We start from the raw sequence: 19,489 nt of genomic DNA, 5'->3' as shown, positions 1-19,489 counted from the left end.
AATAAATTTTAATTTTAATTAAACGAATAAAATGTTTATTATCTGTACATATGCATTTCTGGGAAGCTTTCATTGCCTAAATATTTCAAATATTTCAATACATTTATACAGAATAATGCCCATATTTGAAATTCTACTGTATTTTATAATACACCATCAAAATATATAAATATTTTATTTAGCAGGAATAACAGACTTTGTTGTCTTGTCATTAAGCATTTTAAGGTCATAAGGAAAAAATCCTTATTCTGAAAACTATTGTCACATTATGTCAGACATTGTTAATAGACCATTGTAATAGAAATATGGATATGAAAGCAATGTTACGGCAACATAAGGGTAATCTATCAACACAATCAACATTAAAATGTGCATGTTATATTTTATTTGAGATATATAGGTCTGTACAGTCAAAACATGTCAACGTTTTAAAACAATGTGACAGCTTTCCTTGCACCACGGCACCCTTGCAAAGTCCTTTATCCTGTGGAGAAATTGTTTCCTAGATATGAGAATTCTAGTCTCTCTAAGAATTGGAATGGATATTGAAAATGTTTTTATTGTTACTACATCTTAAAAAATCAATGTATTTTCACTGTAAGTCACCATTTGGGCAATGTTGGTGGTAAACATGAGATATCATTATGTTGCAAGCCTCAGCAGTAAGTAAAATATACAAGTGTGGGACAAAATAATGGTAACACAAAACAATATATGCGAATAAGGAAGTAGCTAATAAGGAGTATGGTAACTTCTGAACTGTGTGTTGTGGGATATTGAACCATTCTTCAAGGAAAGTCTTCTTTGAGGAAGAAGGTGGAAATCATACTTTGCACCCCTCATAAAAGTTCATTGATGTTCAGATCTTGTGATTGTGGAGGCTACGGGAGGTGACTTCTTTCTAGTGTTCATGTAACCATCTTGAAAATATTTGGCATCAATAATCAGGATGATGGAGAAAAAAAGGCATCTTGTATGCTTTCTTTAAGATCTGACAGAGCGCTGTGAAGGAACGTGTGATTCCTGTTATGATCACCGATAAAATCTAGCTTTACACGAGCCATAACACAGAAAAGCATAAGAGGATTAATCCTGAAAGCTTAAATGGGCGGAGTGTTAGAGAGGAAGGCCGAAGTGTTGTCAGCAGTCGTCTACTCCTCCCTTGCAGAACGTGCTCCACCGGAGGAAACCGCTCAGTGTGAAACTCACTTTTGATAGTGTATGCAGAACGTATCCTCAGTCAATTCTGGAAAATTATCTCAGTATTCAAGAGCGCATGTTGATATGCTACTTTATAATGTAGCGCAAGAGATGGACGACAAAATCGTTTGAATTATCGGAGCGGATTATCGTTACGTCACAGCATACGAGAGGTGAGTATATTTTCCCCTTTAATCTAATCGACTTCTTAGGAGCAGGGTTCTTCTTAATAAACACATTAAAATCTACCTTCGTGGTGATATATAATTATAAATTAGTTTCAGTTTTCATCTCGTTTTACAAGAAGTCGTGGCTGTACTTTGACAGTATTCTTGCAGATTATTGGTAACAGCGGCTGTTAGAAACTGGAAAACACGGTTAGAATAAAAGGTATCAAAGTATGGGCCAATAAGAAGGCATAAGAAATGTCCTATTTTACAGTTAAAAATTAAATGTAGGTAAATATTTCACATGTGGTATTTTAAAAGCAAAACCTGTCTTATCAATTATTATTCATCCTTTTTGTCATACCAGAAATGCAACCTCCGAAATGAAATGCTGGCCAAAGTAATTTAACAAGATAAATGTTGCAAACATTCAACAAGTTAATTGTACGTCTTAGCGCCACTGTACGTGGAATGTAAATTTGGATATTTGCCTTATAGCTTCCAATACACGTTACACCGTAGCTATGTGCAACGTGTTTCCCATAGGCTAAACGGTATGTAAAAGCAGGGAGCGGTTCATGTGGTTCTAGTTGCGCCTGACGCCTAGGCTTCCAGCGTTTTCTAGTAGCCTAAATTTGTTGTATGACATACTTTGTTTCAGGCATGAGTGAGAATATCATGAAATTACTTTCAAATCTGGTCAACAGTCATGTCAATTTTATTCCAGTTTTTATTTTTAAAAGTTCTTTTCATGTGGTTAAATGTTAGCTCCTGCACCTCTGACGTGAACTTAACCTCATCCGTCCGTCTCACATTTAAATCTTATACCTGGTGGTAGCAATTTTCAGAGTAAACAAGATTATGGTTTGATTTACATCAGTCATCCTCACCTCCATCTTCCATTACTCAGGTATGCTTTTTTTGCCCACCACAACCCCCCATGTAGGAGGTCTACTTTATTATGATACAATCCTTGAGGCTTGAATTTCCATGTGGCCTCCAGGTTGCAAGTTCCCCTCCCCACTTCAGACTACAAAACCTACTCTCCCAACTCACTCTTCCCACAAGTGACATAAAAATAATAGACATAATTGTGATAATAACAAAACAGACAGTGATATATTTCAAGAGGAAGAAAATAATAATAATAATAATAATAATAATAACAACGGCAACAACAATAATAACAATAACAGTAGCAATAGTAAAAATTACAATAACAATATTAACAATGGTAATTAATAATAACAACAGCAATAGCAAAATCAGAAGAAAAAATGAGAAAAATAAAAGCAAAACAATTCCACTCCTTCCCCAATTACCAGTTTCCTTCTTCATACTCATGGTTATTGAGGCTATGAGCTATTCAGCCATTTAATTGTATAAATTATATTATGAGTGAAACTTTATAGTTCAATTTGTCTTGGATGTTCAGGATTTATTTATTTATTTATTTATTTATTTATTTATTTATTTATTTATTTATTATTTAGTGTGTTGGGTTGCTACATCACTCAGATATGTTAGCTTGTTTGTTCTTTGTGAACGCAACCTTCTCCACAGGTCTAGCAAGGTTGTGTATTTTTGTGTTGTCAAAATAGCTCTTCATAGGGGCGTAGCAACAGATCTCTAAGCCTGGGACAAATTGTGTGCCTCAACCCTCTCTATCATTATCTGATGGATGTGTCTTCTCCATCCTGCCTTCTGCCCACCTGCCTGCTTCACAGCACGTGCTGCTAAACCTTCGTCATCACTAAGCTTGATTCGCATGGGGGTGCATTTGGATTAATATGGTGCCATATCACATCAATGTAATAGCCAGCATGTAACTTTTCTTTGGCAAGCTTGCCCACATCCCGAAAAAGAGCACTGCTATGCATGCACTGGAAGTTCTCTTGAGTGTTGCTTTACATCCAAATGTTTTTTTTTTTTTTTCATTTATTTGTGTGTAAATAAGTTTTTTGTTGTTCTTGTTGTTTTGCTGTTTAGACTTTTCTCTAATTGCACAAATAAATAAATAAATACGCGACATTTTGATGTGAAAAGAAGCCTAATCATTTGATTGCGCTGCTAGTGTGTTGCAATCCATGTATGACAAGGTGTTATACAAATAAATTATTTATTTTTTATTATCGAAACATTTTGCTATAGGAACGTTTTTCCATTATTCAGTATTTGAACGCAAAACATATTTCAACTTCTCTTTCACAGAAGTTGAATCCAATGCATTTGTTTTAATAACATTCATTTACACAAAGTAAACAGTTGAACCAGGTAGTGCAATTATAACAAAGTGAGGTCATAAAAAGTGTGCACACTAAAAATCAACTGCTCTTTAGCTATGTCGACTTGTTTAATCTCTTCAACTTAATGTATCATGGTCATTATTGAATATTAAACTCAACTTTTAAAATTTTCAAAATTTAAACTCAAAATCAGTCTTGACTATTTGAGAACTGATAAAATTGAGTCCATGTCCATTTAACAAAATTTTGGTATTCCCTAGTTAGCTCCACCCACTTTCCCAGAGTTCTACATGGCATAGCAAGAGAGATTAAAATTTCAAAATAAAATTTGAATTACACTTACTAACAGTTTTAGTGCTACAGTAGTATATTGTGTTCAGCAACAGATTTCACACAGATTGTTACATGGTGTGAATTAGCATCATGGGGGAGCTTGCCATTATGTGGAAATTAATACTCATCATTTTAAGGCGGCAAATAAACTTATGTTTTTAAATTGAATGAGCTTGCCAGTTTTTTACGAATGCAGGTGAAGCTTATAAAAACCCTCACCATAAGTGTATAAAATGAACATAAACCATTTAAAATATATCCACCACTCACATACAATAATTCCATGACCTATTACCTGCTACTATTTAATTATGTTTCCGAATCATAGTAAATCATCAGTGTACTAATTGGATTCAGTATTTAGGAGTTATCTGAACATGTGGTCAAACTGTTGGGCAGATGCATCTTTCCATTTTCCACCGTGTGTTTTCTGAAACTTCTGAAACGTTTAGGGCTGTTGTTGCGGTGAGTTTTGCTTGCTGTCTTGTGGAGACACCTGATCTAAGCCTGTACTTGGTTTTGGCAGGATTATGTAAAATACATTGTCTTCACAGTGTGTCACTGCATTGCGGTATGATGGCTGTCTCATTAAGAGAATATGTTAATCCCACGGTGTGTGTCCTACAACCCTGCATAGAGCCTTGATGCCTATTATGTCTGAATTTAGAATATCCCTAAATCCGCCGTCTGTGTGGATGTTCAAAGGGATCGCCTGTGCCCTCTGTCATTGTACCTTGTGAGAGCGGCTATGAGACACTGAAGTTAATGTTTCACTTTATTTGTCACTTTATAAATCTCATGTACAACCACAGCCTAGAGATGTTTTTCCGTAGCCAGATATTATACAGCTTTGTCTGTCAGTCATTAGCCAAGCAGACTGAGTACAGACATGTCTTGCAACTATTCAGGATGCTGAAATCCCCTCAACATAATATAATATAACATAGATAGAAAACACTGTACATTTCAAGTTTAATCACTTGAAATTGGATTCCTTGTGATCACTTATTTCAGTAATTTTAAATTTGAAAAAATTGAAATGTATAAAATTATGCTCACCTCCAGGGTTGAGCAACCATGTACTCCTCAGAACGTATAAAGAATGACCCCTTATTTGTCTCTGCTTGGCAGGTGTTACTATAAGTTCAAAGCTTAGTTGAGTCATTTCACTAGAATATCTTAATTTTTTTATCTTTTTATATACCATACATAATGTTAGCTTTGAGCTGAAATAAGGTCCAACTTGTTTCTTTGTTTTTGTTACAGCATTCTGTTTATAAGGTATGCACCTTGACCATTATTTGCACTTTCTTCATATGAAGATTCATGTTACATGACTAGAAGCACTGATATTTTGTCATTGTGAATTATCACAGAGAATAGGGGGTCTGACATCCCTCCCAACTTTGTCATCTGTCAGATGAAATTGTGCAAGTAGGACTAGAAATATAATATTTACAACAACAACAAAAAAAAGTGATTCCTTGATTGATTCCCCCTAAATGAGGAACCATGTGGGGAATGCATGGCACAGCAGTACTCCTGTTTTACATTTGTGCAGTATTATAATAACACTTTCACTGAAGAATATCAAAAAATATAAAGTCAGTTTGTCCAGTGAACTAGATATTACAAAGACAGCCCAAAAACAAGAGCTTCATTTTTGTGGTTATTGGAAGCCAGTGGAGAGAATCTGTAAATTTTCAGCATTATTTGGTGTAATAATCCCATTCATTTTTTGCTGAACAAGAAAACATATAGAATTTAATTGTTTCTTCAAGGATACCTCCAAAGGACCGTTTCCAATTTGAAAGTGTTAGGCTTCTTATACACCAAGCTGATAACTGTTGACATCAGAAGAATTGAGACCTGTTTGGTCAATGTAATAGGATACAATAGGAAGCAAACGGGAGATTATTGGACTCATCTTTCTACATGTATAAACCTGGTCACAGTGATCTCAGGAATCCATAGATAATCCAGCATGGAATGGATGGGGTACCAGTAGTGTTCATTTTGGTGTAAGTAGGTACTATGAACTTTCCTACAAGGAAGGAAATGGAAGCAGGTCACAGACAAATTTATGATACGAGTTAGAGAACAGAATTGCAGAGTTCAAAGTGTTTGACTGTAGGTACACAGTAAAATGTCCAGCGTTAAATCAACTCTAACAGAGTACATATGAGCCCAAAAGGGTCCATATGTACTCTATAAGGATAGATTTTACACTGAACATTTTGCTGAGTAATTTGTAGTGATAGCATTGCCCTTGTTTACTCTTATGATATGAAAAGATAACTTTGAAGTAATTTCAGCCTAGCCTAAAGCCTAGTAATTTGAGTGTCAATTCTGTTCTTCTTGCACATGTTCAGAGAGATTATCCACTGGGGCTGTGTGGTAGTTTAGCCGTGTCTGTCCTGAAAGATATTAACAAATCAGAAGTCTTCAGTAACCAGCTTACTGTACAAGAGACCTTTAGGTGCAAAACTAGGAAAGCAAGTCCAACTGGTTCGTCTTGTATTTGTATTCATTTGAGGGTCAAGGTTCTATTGTGGCAACTGAGCTGAAAATTTTCCATGAAGTGTTCTACTCGCATTCGCACTATTTTATGATTGAGTGTTCAAGTGAAAGCAAAAACTTCTAGTTTGCATTTGCACCACTAGTTTTACAATCAATTCAGGTTATTTTAGTGAAAGGTTAGAAGTTCCACAATATTTATGGATTTGACCGAAGAAAATATTGACTCAGTATCCTGCATTTATAAGAGAAATATTCACAATGTTCATTACATTTTAGAGAGCATATGCATGTGATGAAAGACAGTGTATATACAGGACAGTGTATTTATTAACTTAAATTCACTCTGGGTCTAAAGGCCCCTATCACCTTTATCACAGTTTATTTCTGGAGTTGTTTGTAAGGCTGTTTACCTCAGGTTCACAGGCACAATTTCACCCAGCACCCACATCAGCCACCTGATATTCAGCAGGAGCTGCATCACAAAGCTTTAGTAATGCATTACCTTTAAACCCTCACCATAGGGCCAATCAGGTGACGTCCTGATATAGTCTGAGGGTGGCTGGAGTCAAAGATCACCTTATGGCCTTGTGTCACTTCCTTGTGCAATGCTATATTCTTTCTCACACCTGCTGTAATGTATCATTGTTTCCAGATGTATCTCAAAGTCTCTTGCAATGTGCAATGAGTTTTATTATTAACTTTGTATACAATCATCATAATATATAAGTTATGGTGTAAGCAGGTGTAACTGTTCAAATTACATTAATGCTGGTTCAGTCATAATCATAATCTAAAATGATACTCTAAAATGCCGATTTTCACTGAAATTATTCAAGTTTTTAGATTTCAAGAATAGAAAAAAATTGCAGTTTAGACATTTTGGTGTCATCACTCTATGTAAAAGCGCAACGTCTGCATCATAAACTAAATGTGCATTGTCTATATTCATTCATAACTGGAAGATATACATGTCTCCATGTGATTTGTCAATATTTCAGTAATACTGGTGTTGACCTAATCCTTTAGTCAATTTATGGTGGTTCTTCAAATAACTGAAATTATCTGAGTCCAATTTTCAGGATAAACAGACAAGAAATGTTGTCTTCAGTTTTTGATCTAAGGCTGTAATGAAGCTGCTGTAGTTGGCCGAGCACTTTCCCAGCTTATCAGCTTATCCCAGTGACGTTATGTAAGATGGCTATATGCAGTCCACGGAAAATCCTTTGCTCGTGCCTTAATGCCAATTATCAGATCACAATAACGTTCTTGAATCAAAACCTTGTGATGTAAGCAACCACTGTTCATACTGTACTGCTACTGTTTGTAGCAATGAGAATTTTTGTCTGTTATGGCAGACCAACAGAGTGCAGTAGAATACATAGGGCCTGATTTGCTAGGACCTTTAGCGCATGAAAAACCTTTTAGAACGTGCAAAACTAATAACACAACCAATTATTGGTGCAAAACAAATACAATGGCCAATCAGTGGTCATGTTGTTGGTTTTGCATGTGCTGTTGTCTCCACCCAGTCAGAAATGCGGTAGCTCAGGCTGCAAAAGGGTGTCATCAAATGAACTTTCCTGAATGGAAGCCAATTATAGTCTGGCAAGCGCAGCTTATTTTGTCATTCAAATCTAAATCTTTAAATCATCACGGTATCTCCGTATAATAGGTCTTGAGAACACAGTTTAATGGCAAAAGTGCACATGAAGTCACCCAGTGAGAATGACACTTTGCCATTTGGACTGGTTTTTGAAGACATTCTGAAGGGCAGTGACCATAAAAAACATTCCATATTTTTTATCTAACAGTTTTTGTTATTTTGTGATGTCTATTACTTTGCTATTACTGCAAAAACACTGCTGGATGATTAGTCAGTGGTGATTTAATCTTCAGGGACAGAAATTTGAAGTTGGTTCCAGTTTTGTTCTTGATATATTATCTGCATTTCCATGTATGTTGCTCTCAGTTGGCTTTTGATGATTTAAACATGAAATCTCCCTGTAAATTTATAGTAACTTACTAGCAGCCAAGTTGCTGCCTGTAAGTTACTGTACAAAGCAGCAACTTAGCAAAAAAAAAATTCTTTATTGAGTGGCAGATATAAACAATGACAGTCACAGTAATACTGACAGTGTGTGGTAGGCCTAATCACTTGAGAGGCGACAGGTGTAGTTGGTAGTTGGGTGGCGTGTTTAGCCTGTTCACCAACAAGTTTTTGTGGCAGAATAATTTAGGTCTTCTAAATTGGTTTGCTTTGTAAACTATCTTTATTGTTCTTTTGTGTGAAGCTAGCTATGCAGTTGCACCAGTAAATTACAAATAGTGAATCATTGAGCCTGTGAAAGGTATTCGTGTTGTGAATTTGTATGTAAAGATGGCACGTTTTTGTATCGTTCAGTGTCGTGATTCACCCACAGCCTGTTTTCATTCTGCATGCAAGGTGCAGAGGTCTGTGCATGGACTTTTGTTTATTTTGAATTGTGAAGGAGCCTATTTTTGCAAACCTTATATCATAGAAATCCGAGTTTTGCATAGCTATGTGATCATGTGTACAAACTGAAATATCAAACTGTCTAGTTTTTAAGAAAAAAGAAACTAGTATTGGCATCACAATTTAGGATTTCTTTGGCAGCACCCCCCTGCTCAAAACACCTTCCCGCGTCCTGTGAAGGAGGGTCGTAGTCGGTCATTAGCTTTGCTCCACGATGCAGTAATTTTATTGAACCATCTCCATTGGTGAACTCATCCACTACTGTGCATTGACTGTGAAAAGCACAGCCGTGCTGCACTGTTGTGTTGTGAATACCATTTAGGGCTCCAACACAAAAGTAGCTCTATATTTGTTATGGTAATTTTTGCTTTTTTTTTTGGCTAGCTAACACTGGCTGCTGTTTTTAGCTCCGTTGCTACCTAGCTTACCACTTGCTAGCTGTGATATATACTAAAGGGAATTACCAATCCATGTATTGGTAATTCCCTTTATTATTTAATCTGAATTATGCACAAAGTGAAGTTACGCATTTGTCGGATACAACTCACAATAATAGAGTTATTTGAAGCCTAGCTACTCTCTACGTGCCTGTGTGGCATGAGCATCAAACTAATTTAACCATTTTAGATTGTGGCCTTTGAACTTTAAGGTTATGTTCTAGCTGCAGCAGGACTGAACAACACTCTCGTCAAAATCAGTAGTCTAGCAAACATATTACCAAAAACTTGATAGCTAACTTACACTGGACAATCAGTACATTCTAACCATTGACATCTAACTAATTAATGTTAGAGCTCAGCATTCCATATGCTAACGTTAGATTCTTCTTCAGCCTGTCACACGTGAATCTAGCTAACGTTAATGTGGTGCATGGTGCACAAATGATGTGTAAATTAAATATCGTCTCAACTACTGAGCCAGAAAATGTCTCTATTTACAAAACAGTGATTAAAAAACGTACCTGTGCAGAAGTTCTAAAGTTTTACTCTTTAAAAAAATAATAATCTTATTATTTAATTAAAAATATGTGGCAGCTATTCAGTCTCTGCATCTTGAGTCAAGTGCAAGTTCTGTGGTGTGACATCAGGAGTGAAAAATGAAGGTACAGTAGAACTTACAGTACAGTAACATTCTGTAACCAAAAAATATAGTACTGTACAGTAAATTTTACAGTTCGGTACTGACATCCACATAGTCAAAATGCAGTCAGTCTTTTATGATGACATAATCCCTTATGTAATCAGATATACAGTAAACATCAGCTGGAATGGAGGTTATTTTCATTCTTGACGGGTAGGTGCACAGTCATTTTTTGGTGGACATCTCTGCCATGTCAGTCTTTGCTATGAATCATAATCTTCTTTGACAATAATTAATTTGTATTATTATTTAGCAGGAGGACCTTGTTCTTACATCTGGGGCATGCACTACTCAAGCCTAACATCGATTATCAATGTCTTTCTCATAAAATACTACAACTATCTACAGCAATTTTCAGAACACATGGGGAGGGAAAGGCAACTGGAGTGAATTAAAGGAATGGAGTCATCACAATTCTTGTTTAATAACTTTTAACTTTTTTCCAGACACTGTCACCATTGTTGCTGCTGTATACCACTATAAAGCACTGTATATAGAGTGAAAGATACACATAAATGAAAGTAAAGTTTCACAATAATGTTGGCGGAAAAGAGAAAATAATATTATTAATAATCATAAGAATAATAATAATCATAATAATAATAAAAGACGGTAATTATATTACATTGACATGTAATATGTGAGTATGTTCAGAGGCCCAAGTGTGCTCATGTGTATCAGGTACTCATGAGAAAGAACACAGTCAAAGAAAAGCTCCCTTCCACAAAAATGATCACAGCAATTAGGCTGAGCTCAAAGCCTTCAGAGAACAAGCTAAAACTGCACCATAGTGACCGCTGTGTGTAGAAAAAAAATTTTTTTGTAATAGTGTACATTCTTTTTTTACATTAAAATGTGTTAACATTTACCCGGAGAAGGAAGAAATGTCTTCTGACTGAATTACTGGTGTGCTTAAAGCAATTTAAAAGAAATTTGTTTAATGCAGCACATGCCAAAATGCAGCACATGATCGATTCTGAGAAAAAAATGGGTTCCTCCTGGCCCAGAAGGGTGACATTAAAAGCTGAGCATAATTTACTGCTTCAGGGTCTTGGCCTTGTCACGATTGCCACTGTTGTCTGTCAGTTTTATTTTTACATTACAGATTCCCACCAGGGGATGATGGCTGCAGATTTGACCTCTGTCAGTAGCCATATATTCTCAATGTCACATTAAAGAGGTGAAACACAGTTTACTATAAATAACAGGGATGCAGCGTGTCAAAGACCAGTCTGCTTTTCATAAGGAAAAGTCACGACTGTTTCTACAGCATGCACTGTTATTCGTATGGCTAAATTGAGAATGATATCATTTTAGAAACAAAATTAGCTTCATATATAATTTAGTTTATACACACTTTTTTTAGGCCTCCCACCTTGGCTATGTTTTCCAACTGATTACAATTCTTGTCAGAGGCAAATTACTTGGAGAGAACCTGCAGTACTTTATTGCTGTTTCTTCTGTTCTGATTGAAAAATATGAAATAACAGGAAGAAAGAAAATGTTAATAACATCCAGCCAGTACAGAACACATTTAATTAAGTTTAGCTCAGCCTAATTCAGTTCATTAGGCCTCAGTTTCCCTTACACCTGCATTCAACATGTATATTGACTATCATTTCCAGTATAATTTCCTGTAATCAAATAATCAAAATGACTTCCATACTGTGCGGCCTCAATACCATACATCACATGCCTGAAAAAGAAATCAAATGATTATATATGAGAGAAGGTCTTTGTAATTAGCCACAAAAAGACAATATTTATGTGTATTATATTTAGTGTAAATTGCAACTGTAATCCTCTAGCTCAGTTAATATCTTCATGTATTAGAGATATACACTATGTCAATATCCATTATGGTTGCACCCCAAAAATGCTTTTATCATCAATTTTATATATTCATTGATTGCTTTACAAGTACCAAATTGTAGCAATAATGTTTGTGTCCAATAAGTGCTACTTGCTAGGATGAGGAAGCTAAGAGGAAATCTCTTTCGTTTTATCTGTAGAATGTTGGTTGTGCTGTTTGGCAGGGGTTAATCACTTTCAGCTTACTAAGATGTTTTACCAGTTTGGTAACAATGTAATTATGGCCTGAAGTTTTTCACTCATCTGGGTTGTTTCTCCCTGAATGTTTTTATTATAAACACTAAGGGCTGCCAAAGCTGTTCTTCTGTTTACCTTATAAAGGACTCAATCATCAGACTCCCACTGATTTCATATCTCCTTGTTTTCCTTAGGTGGCTCAGTATTGAGATAGACTTTGACATGATGTGGGGAGTCATGCTCATACTGTCCCTGATCTTCACTGATGTCGTGGAGAGTACCCGTAAGTGGCATTACTTTATAAGTGTGGTAAAGCTTCGGTAAACATGTTTTCAACTGCATTCCCAATTCTAGGGAATGCCACCCACTACAGCAGGACTTTTTAAGGAAGTACCATCGTGTCACCACATTTTATTTGTGTATATATGATTTGATGAGCACATACCCTTGGTTCAGCTTTTATTTCACACAGTATTGATGTGTGCTGCTGGGTATTTAATGACGCTAGATTGAATTGAAGTACTTTGCTCAAGGCAATAACAGCAAATCCTGATCCAAACCTATAATATTTGGGTGACTCACTCAGACAAATACTGTACACTGCCATATTTTACAGATAACCCTTAACCCTTGGTGAATCATCCATTACACGCCAGAATAAAAAGCTTAATGGATTATTCCACAACAATCATTCAAAACCATTGTCTGTATTGAAGCATCAGAAATACAGTATGCACAGCAAATAAATTGCAGTAAAAATTGATGATAAGAAATGATGAGAAAATTCAATGAGACTTTATTTTAGTGGTTCTTTTCCTGAATCTTATACTGTATGTTTGAGACCTGAGTATCGGTGACATCTTTGAGCCCAAGAAAATGACGTGTTTTTACACCACAGCTCACGTGAGGTCTTTGTGTAACAGGTTTGTCTCCTCCGGGGAAGCCCAAGCTCACAGGCTGCAGATCCCCAGAGAAAGAGACATTCACCTGCTGGTGGGAGCCTGGCCCAGATGGAGGACTGCCAACCAGCTACTCTCTCTATTACCGCAAGGAGAAGTGAGTGCCGTCTACCCTGAACTCCACAGGAACTGCTAATCTGAATCTGATTTCCAGAATATGGATGACAGGATTTGCTGAACTGTGGTAATAGAATGCGCATCAAGAGGGATATACATTTATTAGCTGTTCCCATAGGTGTTTTACTCAAAATCCAAAATCGTGCAACTTTTCAACTTCATTTAATTAGAAATGTAAAACTTGATAAATATAAAAGGGCGGCAGTAATATGGCTTATTGATCCAAACTCATTCAAAAACGTTCATTGTGGTTTGAGGATGAACAGAGCCACCCAGCAGCCACTTCAGTTTAATGTGGACTCCAGTTATGGGAGTACTGGATATCATCCGGGTTCATACAGTATGTGCATGAAAGGAGAATAGTCCACTGTGATTGGTCATGAAGTGTTAACATCTGCTTAAAGGTTTTTGTTTGTAAACCATACCCATAATAGGGTGTAATAAACTCTTCTTGTTCCTGGTTCTCTGTTGTCTCTGCTACACAGCTCTGACACTGTGCACGAGTGTCCGGATTACCACACGGCGGGAAAGAACTCCTGTTTCTTCAACAAGAACGACACTTCCATCTGGGTGAACTACAACATCACTGTGGTGGCCACCAATGCCCTTGGGCGCAACGTCTCTGACCCTGTTGATGTGGATGTGGTATATATTGGTGAGCCCTTCTCCAACCACACCATTAAACATATACAGTCAGGATCTACGATCTGTGTAAATGTTATTCAGCTTTTCAGTAAAATATGAGCATGCAGTCTTACCAAACATGACCTTCTGTACCTTATATCTATATAATACACATTCATTTAGATGGAATTTTGTCGTCAAAGCCGCCATTAGGTATGTGTGCTACCTTTGACTTAATCAGTTAGACAATCCACAATTTGTGCAATATTTGTTATACAGTTACCATAACAACAGCAGTGTAGTTTAATGGATAGAGAACCTGGCTTGTTACCAAAAGGTTACAGGTTAGCTTCCCAGGTAGGACACTGCCCTTGTATCCTTGAGCAGGGCATTCCACCTCAGTTTCCTCTATATATATGCAGCTGTATAATCTCTTTGATAAGATAAATTCTATATAAGAGTGTCTGCTACACGTCGGAAATGAAATGTAAAATGTTACTCAGGATCAGTTCTATAAACAACTTGAATCAAGTATTACACAATGCACTGACGCTGATTTTTAAATACTGTACTATACATGAAACAAAACTACCTTGACATTGAGATCAACATCCAACATCCATCTTTGACTAGGCTTGTTCTTTATTTTTTCTGTAAAAACATTCTCAGTTAAAAGGCTGAAAATTAATATTTTAAAATATGATTTTTTTTACCTAACATTGAACTAAAATTTTATTTCTTGAGTGTATTGTATCTAGGTATCACACTGCTTTGTATAAGAATGTTACATACGCAGACCTCATGTCACATGCACACACACACACACACAATTCACTTAAGAATGTGTCGTAAAGGGGTTGGGCAGCTCACTTGGCAAAAGCACTGTGAGCACCGCAGTTTCTGATCGGCAACCCCAGGATCTGTTGGAGGGATCGGAGGGATTCAGTCAGAGAGGAGACCAGTGTTCATTGCTGGAGAGACCCCTGTTGGCTGTCCAATTGCCCATGGCTTGCTCTCTGTGCATGTGTATGATGTGCCTTATGGCTGCGATGTGAAAAGAAGCAGCTGGCTGACAGCGTGTTCTGGAGAACCACAAGTTGCCTTCATTCTCCAGAACCAGCAACAGGGGTCCTACATGAGCATGCTTGTACATAGTTTGAAAATTAGACATTTCAAATTAGGGTGAGATTGGAGATGCCTATTTTAAATAAATAAATAAACAATGAGCTGAAAAGATTTTACATTCAAGTTTGGGCGAGTCACATCAATGGAATGTAATCCAGAAGATATGTGAGGGGGTGGGAACATTAAAGCTGTCAAACTTTTTTTTTTGTAACCCAGCAGGTGTTTAATTTAACAATAGTGACATTTTGACATTATGATCTCAGATTTATTTTCTTTATTATGGGAAAAAGCAGTAAAAAAAAATATTCTAAAGTGCTTTAAAAATGTATGTAACACATAGTGATTTGTGTGTATGTGCACTGGTGCATGCAATATGTTTCAACCTTCTTCCTCAGGAAGACATAAGGAACAACCAGAAAAAAAGTTATTTTGAATCACATGATTGTGTATCACTTTTGTGAATTGTAATTAAGCTTAATGAAAGAGTATTCCACCAGATATTCTGCCAGACTTATTTTATGACCCAAAAGCCTCTGCTTTTCTTGCCTGAGCACTAACTGGTGTAACACCCATACATGATAACAGGAAATTAAATTAATTTTTCGTCAGCAGAACAAAACAATCCGATGCCCTTAAGACCATAATGCCCTAACTGAACGCTGATCATTTATAAGTTTCGCTGTTCTTTTTTTTCTCTCCCTCCACAGTCCAGCCCCACATGCCAGAGAACGTGACCGTGGTCGTGCAAGAGGTTGATGGTAATGACCCGTCCCTTCTGGTGAGATGGGAGCCCCCGCGTAAGGCAGACACGCGCTCTGGTTGGATCACCCTTGTCTACGAGCTGCGCGTCAAGCTGGAAAAGGAGGAGAAGTGGGAGGTGTGTGTGTGCGACCGGATAGAGCAGGACCTGGCCAGATTGAACTCAGAAAATATGTGGTGTTCTTTTTTTCTTCTTGTTGAGATTTTAATTGCACAACTGACTTAATAATCTACTTCCCTGGTCAAGGACTAGGCCATTAACTCATAGCTATTTAACACCTTCCATTCCTATATAGAAAAACCTTGATGAGACTGATTAAACACACGTATTTTCTGATTTTTATTATTCAGTCCCACGGCAAGAAATCATTTCATATTGAATTGCCTGTAACAATCTTAAATGCTTGTCTGTCTGACAAAAATGATATCCAGTAATATCTTCATAAATGAAATAAACAATCAACCATGAAAAACTAGAATCCCCTGCTGCTCTGACATTTCTCTGGGTTTTTCTGAAGGAGCACTTTGCAGGCCAGCAGAAGCAGTTCAACATCTTCAGCCCACACTCAGGAGAAGTCTACATGGTTCAAGTCCGCTGTAAACCAGACCATGGCTTTTGGAGTGAATGGAGTTCTACATCATATGTCACGGTCCCTGACTGTAAGCTCATTCAGAGTCACTCTTCTGTGAAATTTGGGTCTTGGGAGCTCTGTGTTTTAAAAAACAAAATTTGAAGTGGATGGCCTTTCCCCTAGCCTATGCAACACTGCTAATTTAATCAGCTGAGTGTGCTTTATCATCCTGTGCATTATTACCTTCATAAGAAATCTGGTGTGAATAGTGCCCCAGGGAAATGCACCTAAAAATATTTTAGCATTTAGAATTGATATTGAAATGCATAAATGTTAATGCAAGCACAGCCAGGTTACAATTTTGTGGATAATTCAATGTTGACAATTGGTATGGGTGCAATGCATAACACTGTTTAACACATGTTTCTACAAGTTACAGTCAAAGTCTTTTGCATGTTCTTGCATGTGAATGTCTTAGAAAGCATTGTTATGATATGGATCCTTCCTATAAAGTTCAACTTGGCCTCTCGGTGGGTAGATGGGTAGATTTGATGTGAGTCACAGTAATACTAGTACTGAAATACTTTCTGAAATAGCATTTCAGATCAGTAATATCTCATGGATTTAACTGTCTGCTTATCCTCCCCAGACATTAACAGGGAGAGGTCAATGTGGATCCTGATTGGTGTCATCGCAGCTTTTGTTTTTGTCGTCATCACATGGGCTGTCACTGTGAATCGCAACAGGTTTGGCCATTTTTATAACAGTTTATCAAAAGCATATTTATTAGTTGAGTCTTGCATGATGCATTGTGGATCTGGACAAAAACTAAAATGGATAAAGCATTTGTTACTATGTTTGTGTGACATATACTCATAGTGTTTTAACAACCCAGTATATAGATAGACGCCGAGAATATAGTAATTTCATAAAGCCTGGCAATGTTTACAAACTACTTAGCCTGCATTATTATTATATTGGATTATTGTGTTGTATCCTTCAGATTTATCAGAGATGGTTGCTCAGCAGATAAAACATTTGATTCATCCAGAAAGTAAAACTGTTGCTGTTGTTACATGCCATTTTCTCTCTTTTCAGTGTAAAACATTTTCTGCTTCCCCCTGTTCCTGGACCTAAAATCAAAGGATTTGATACACAACTGCTCAAGGTACAGTTTGAGCTCATACATGGTTTTTGATCACTAAAGGAGTGCTTGTTCTAAGCCATGCCAAATGATTGGTGACTGTAATGTAGGTTTATATGCTAACTATACCCAGTATTGTTAAACACAATTAACTCAAGTAATGACAGTGTTGTATTGCCCCCCATCCACCCCATACCCCCGCAAACAATTGTCCCTAACTATTTTGTCAAACTGATTGGTTCACAGGCTGGGAAGTCAGAGGTGCTCGATCATTTGGTTATCCAGGGCTTTACCTCCATACCAGACTTCGAGGACCTGTTGGTGGAGCACTTTGAAGTGTATGATGTGGAGCAGGAGCTGGTTCTAGATGGAAAGGACTTACAAGAGGTGCATTTGAAATCCAAGGACTCCTCCGACTCTGATTCTGGGAGAGGCAGCTGTGACAGCCACACATTGCTAATGGAGAAATGTGGTGAGCCCAAGGTGGACCAGACCACAATAATGAAGGACAAAGTGAATCAGGCTGGTAGTGGACCCCTGGTGAGAAGCAATAGCCATGGTTACTATATGGATGCTGCTAAGTCAGCTGATGACACTAACCGGTCCTGGCCAACAGTCTTCTCTTCAGAGCTGCCCATTAATAAACCCTCCTATCATAGCATTCCTGAGATATCTAAGCAATGGCATACCCTTGGCAACCACTGCCCATCCACCCACAAGCAAGACTGTCTTGGCAAACAACCAGCCAGCTACACATACATGCCAACCAACAGTGAATGTAACATCTCCAACAGTGGCCATAAGAGGGAAACCACCTTTCAGCCTTCTAAGTCCATGGAGTACGTGGAGGTTCAGAAGGTGGAACAAGAGAATATGCTGGTTCTGAAACCTATAGCAAAGGCAAGGCAGGACCTCTACCACCTGGAGTTCACAGGACAGGACTATAGTAGGGTGAATGGGGTGGTCAAAGACAACATCCTCCTGCTTCAGAAGGAAATGGCTGCTAAAGACCAAGAATTACAAAACTTGGTGGAGAACTACGCCCAGCAACAGGCTGGAAAACCCCAAATCCACATGGCTGTACCTTTGCCCTATGAGGGAGCACACATCGCATCTAACGGCTATGTTGACACAGCCACCATATTGCCCACCTTTTCTCAAGCCTCTTCACAGAGAGAAGCCTCATAAACTTAACTTCGTTTCCAGAATTATTTATCATATTGGAATTATAAAGAAAGGCAAAATGTTGTTCACAATGTTAGGCATATTTATTTTTGCATCACCCAATGGTTGAGCAGATTGTGTCACATTATATTTCTGATATAGAGGTAAAATTGTCTTTTTCACATATTTTCACACATACATTTACGAGTGTCATATTTGCTTGCTGTGTCTATGCTGTGTATGCCTAATACGAAATAATTTTAATGAACGTTAAAATAATGTTTGTTACTATAATTGCTGAAATGAAAATGATTGAATAGTATTGTGTTCTTAGTCACAAATAGAACAGAATCAATCAAAACAGAATCAATACTTATTTCCTCATTGAAGACAAATAAATCAATACATTTGAGGAAAATATACAATATGCTAGCAATAAGAATGTATATATATATATATAACTGTAAAATACTTTTTATAAAGATGATATTTTTCTGTTTATGTAGACATTTATAGTTCACAAATGTTTAAAAATTAAGTCAATTTTTTTCCCATTAAAGGTAGATAAACCGCAAAGCTGCTTTTAATCTGTGTTGTTCCTTCAGATTTTCTCCTCGCTCAGCGTCATATCTTAGATTTTCTCTAAAGTTCTGTTGCTATTATATGGACCTGCAAACATATCAAGTGGCACATATAAATATGAAGCAGGCCTGCAGATGTACATATGTACAGAACACATTGTTTGAAATAAATAAATAAATAAATAATAATAATAATAATAATAATAATAAACAGTGAAGTGATGCTACGATATCCTATATAAATCCTGTGCAGTCTTTTGTATATACATACCAGAGGTTCATTTTCAAATTTATA

The 19,489-nt window shown here is 37.0% G+C and overlaps 1 protein-coding gene across 1 annotated transcript; it reads left to right on the top strand.

Annotated features, from left to right (window-relative positions):
* Positions 1–1,124: 1,124 nt before the first annotated feature.
* Positions 1,125–19,200, top strand: prlra (prolactin receptor a). Its single transcript, XM_035392148.1, has 9 exons — positions 1,125–1,373; positions 12,344–12,432; positions 13,073–13,205; positions 13,711–13,880; positions 15,682–15,851; positions 16,252–16,393; positions 16,955–17,051; positions 17,404–17,473; positions 17,696–19,200. Exons 2-9 carry the CDS (start codon positions 12,372–12,374, stop codon positions 18,635–18,637), a joined length of 1,785 nt encoding a protein of 594 aa, XP_035248039.1. The 5' UTR covers positions 1,125–1,373; positions 12,344–12,371; the 3' UTR covers positions 18,638–19,200.
* The last annotated feature ends 289 nt before the right edge of the window (positions 19,201–19,489 follow it).

The sequence above is a fragment of the Anguilla anguilla genome, chromosome 14 (genome assembly GCF_013347855.1).
Source record: "Anguilla anguilla isolate fAngAng1 chromosome 14, fAngAng1.pri, whole genome shotgun sequence".
Lineage (NCBI taxonomy): Eukaryota > Metazoa > Chordata > Actinopteri > Anguilliformes > Anguillidae > Anguilla > Anguilla anguilla.
This window is presented reverse-complemented; position numbering and strand designations above follow the sequence as displayed.